Source organism: Coffea eugenioides, chromosome 5 (genome assembly GCF_003713205.1).
Source record: "Coffea eugenioides isolate CCC68of chromosome 5, Ceug_1.0, whole genome shotgun sequence".
NCBI lineage: Eukaryota > Viridiplantae > Streptophyta > Magnoliopsida > Gentianales > Rubiaceae > Coffea > Coffea eugenioides.
In genome coordinates, this window is record NC_040039.1 from 44,537,686 (window position 1) to 44,541,507 (window position 3,822).

The window sequence follows — 3,822 nt, forward strand, 5'->3', positions numbered from 1 at the left end:
CAGTTTTGGGCTAAGTTATCTACCCTGTTGTCTGTCTCTTGTGGTTAACGAATGATTCCTCAAATTCTTTCCTGGGACGGGCCATGAAAAGAAATGAATACTGAAGATCATCCTAGGAGCTGAGCATGTAACTTGCATGTCCGCCCGACAGAATTGCCCTGCAGAAAATTCTTGCACAGCTATTTTCACCTCCCAAAAAAATATTGATTTATTGAAAATGAAAAGAAAATGCCACAAAAGATTACAATCGTAAAAGAAGAAAAGATAAACATGTTGACCTCATACACATGTCTAACAAAAATAGTCCAAAAAAACTATCCACTACTCCTAATAATAAACTTCGATGAGGGATCTCAAGCCCAGTACTGGAGTTATCTTATAATCATTGAATCCTGCCTCAGAAAAGAGTTTTGCCCACTCTCTCTCATTTCTTTGTTTCCCTCTGAGAAGGACCATCATCATCATATCAAAGAAAAGTTGAGTTTCAATTGCCTCATGGTCATCAGCTTCTTTTTGTTGGTCACTCAGTACCATGTCTATGATTATCACCTTCCCTCCATTTTCCTTGCTAGGAATTGCTTCTTTGCATTTCCTAAGTATTTGTACACATTCCTCATCATTCCAATTGTGCAATATCCACTGTTTAAATTAACATTCATATCACAAAGAATTCAAATAAGTCAGGAACACTGTTAAAGTTATTAAAGAAAATTGAAATTGATAAGAAGTACAGAAGCCTCCCCCCCTCCAAAAGATTTGCTAATGCCCTATTTGTGAATAAACTTCCATGACTGATCCAATGCTTTACTGTAATATAGACATGGTTGTAATGAATCAGAAGCATGTATAGATGTGTTCAGAATCAGTGCTAAGAATGACTTTAACAACAAAAAGGTGAATATGGATCCGTTGCATCATCTTGGAAAGGTGAACTTACCTTCATTATAACAGCATCTGCAGGAGAAATAGTGATAGACGATTTCCTGCAAGCGCATAGGGTCGATCGTAGTACTAATTAACGTGGAGTATTCCAGGGTTGAACCCATAGGAACAAATCAAATTTCTCCACTTTAATTATTTTCACAAAAGAGTGAACGAGAAGAGATTTTATATTATCATGGAAGAATTAACAACTAATTTGATTAAATTGATAAGAAGCGAGGGAACAATAGTTAAGCAAGCCTAGGGTTGAGGTTTTAATCCAGAGGTTGAATTGATTCTCCAATTACTTTTCTTGTCAAGTTATGAACGTCTCACACAATTGTATTTTAAATTATCTTTTGATACATCTGAAGTGTGCTTAATCAAATTCTACGCATCTCTTGAGACTGTAAATGTTCAATTAAGCCCCTTTGGAACCTTGGTAACATAAGTGCATCATGTAAATCCTAACTTACTCTCATGATTAGGCTAAGTGTGTTTATCTATTTAGTGCATGGTTGTATATTCCTTCTCAATTCCATACAAACCCTAAAAGCATGCCTATAGTGGCCAATCACAAACACGTAATTAAACCAAGATAGATAAATCATAGCAAAATGCAAGAATTTTAATTGAAAAAATTAATTAATTCTCCTTCATAAGTTTCAAATCATGCAAACCAATTCCAAGCAAGAGAAAAAAAAATCGAAAAGTTAATAAGAAAATCAGAGATTCAGTGACAAGATGGCTTTAGTTACCTTCAGCAAGATTGCATTAGTACGGGGTACACTTTGAAACATATCTCCAGCTAAAAATTCCAAGTTCTCAGCTCCTCCTTGATTAGCAACGACGTGTGGGAGATCATATACAGTACATTTTATGCCAGGAAAGTTTTGGGCAATGGCCCTAGCAACTTTGCCTGTGCCACCCCCAACATCAGCAAGAGTTGTCATGCCTTCAAACACAGACTTGCATTTGGTCATCAGCACTTCTACCGACAACTGATTATCACTAGCCATGGCCTCATTAAACATGTTTCCAATTCGAACTTCTTGAGCATTGTAATGCCACAAATTATTCCCATATGCGGTATCAAATGGAGAGGGATCATCATTCTGGAACCACTCGGTCAAGAAATTCCAGGGCTTCAACAAGGCAGGATCACATGATAGAAAAATAAATGCCCGAACATTGAATGGCTCATCTTTCAAAAGAAGCCGGCCTGCAGAGGTGAGTGTATAGCCTTGAGGGTCTTCAACAAAGAATCCAGAGTTAGCCAAGAATCGCATTAAGCGAAAAATGTGGGCAGATTTAGAAGGGTGGATTGGGAGGACAGAAATCAGGTCAGAAAGTGTGATGGGCTTCCCATGATTACTGATCACATCTGGGATTCCCAACTCAACTGCGCATTTTACACATGCAGATTTCTTGAAATGGAACATTGCATTCCACACATGAGTTTGAGCTTCAAGAAGCTCACCTAAATTGTCAGCTTTTTCCATCTTTTTGGGAACTTTATTTTCAAATTCAATGGCTGTAATTCAGTTGTAAATAACAAATGGTCAAGCAGGACTCCATTTATATGCTAGTAAGTAGATTTCTCCTGTGCCTCCTATAAGGCTATATTTGATTGGTTTCCAGGCTTTCAAAGCATCTAAATAGGTTTGGCGCATCTAGAGGTGCCAAACTTCACCAAACCAAATAAATACGCCCAAGTAATTTGATTAAAATATCTAATTGCTGACGCAATTACAATTATTAATTAGCAACTGAGAAAATTCAGAACGAATGAACCACGGGCAAGACTGAGAGTAAATTGAAGCAACCACCATTGATGGTGACATAAAAGTTGAAACAAATGGTTATGGGGGCTTGACTAGCTCTTTGAGGATCGACGGGGTAGCATTTGTTTTGCCGTATTCTTAATGGTAGACCTCTTCCATGTTACAAGCATTTACAGAAAAGGAAATCCAAAAAAAGGATGTCATCATCCTTGTTCACTACAATTGCTGGAACTTTTTATTAGAAAATCTCATATTAGTGTCGGGGTGCTTTTTAATCTTGTATGGGCTCACAAAAGGTCGATTCTTTAATTTTGACTCGTCAAGGAAATTTTGTTTAATGTGGCCTCTCACATAAAATAGCAGAAGGCTAAAGCCTAAAAGTTGTATCTCGTGTATAGTATAGGTTTTCTTATGCGTACTTGAGGGCTTTTTCTCTTGAAAAAATGTTGTTGCAAATATTAACTTAAGTTTTACAGTTTGGCGTAAAAATAAATTATTGATTAATCTGGGCCCAAATGCATTAAATTTGAATTTTGCGAGTTGGGCAATTAGGCATGCAGGTTTTGCAATCTGGGACGTGGAGACCCTAAGAGTGGTTTTAGGCAAGAAAGTGTGGCATGAATCTTCAAAAATTAATTCATTTACAGAAGGAGCTCTCTTTTTCTTTATTTCTGTTTTTTTTTTATTCTTCACTAATTCAATGCTTAGCGAAGCCCTATTTCATTCATCTTCAGTTCCCATGTACAATACGCAAAGTGCAACTGAGTACAGGCGACATGTAAGCACATTTGACGGTTAGCAACAAGGAATAAAGATTACGAGCAAGCCATGAGTTTCAATCTTGGTCATATATATCTATCTATGAATTAAAAAATGAATTTAGAAATCTTCAACTTTGGCCCGTGAATTTAGAAAACTACTCCTACATCATCAAGTCTCCAGGTGTTAAAAGCAAAATATATAAATGTAGTGAGAATAATCCAACTAGAAACGATTGTCCATCTCTTTTTAAAGTAAAAATTTACCTTGAATATATGGTAAGAGTTTGACATGAGCTCCTACACGTGATGTTTTCATATTGGATGAAGGGAAGCTGCAATACTGGTTAGGTGATACT

The 3,822-nt window shown here is 36.7% G+C and overlaps 1 protein-coding gene across 1 annotated transcript; it reads right to left on the reverse strand.

Moving 5' to 3' along the window:
* Nucleotides 1–327: 327 nt before the first annotated feature.
* Nucleotides 328–2,423, reverse strand: LOC113771786 (trans-resveratrol di-O-methyltransferase-like). Its single transcript, XM_027316347.1, has 2 exons — nt 1,680–2,423; nt 328–639 (listed from the first exon to the last, which is right to left on the reverse strand). Exons 1-2 carry the CDS (start codon nt 2,421–2,423, stop codon nt 328–330), a joined length of 1,056 nt encoding a protein of 351 aa, XP_027172148.1.
* Nucleotides 2,424–3,822: the final 1,399 nt, after the last annotated feature.

Bases quoted from the DNA above. Each gene is read 5' to 3' on its own strand.
- LOC113771786 (XM_027316347.1), bottom strand. From the start codon at position 2,423: ATGGAAAAAGCTGACAATTTAGGTGAGCTTCTTGAAGCTCAAACTCAT. The intron at 640-1,679 runs GTAACTAAAGCC...TAATTTAAACAG, and splicing joins CTAATGCAATCTTGCTGAAG to TGGATATTGCACAATTGGAA.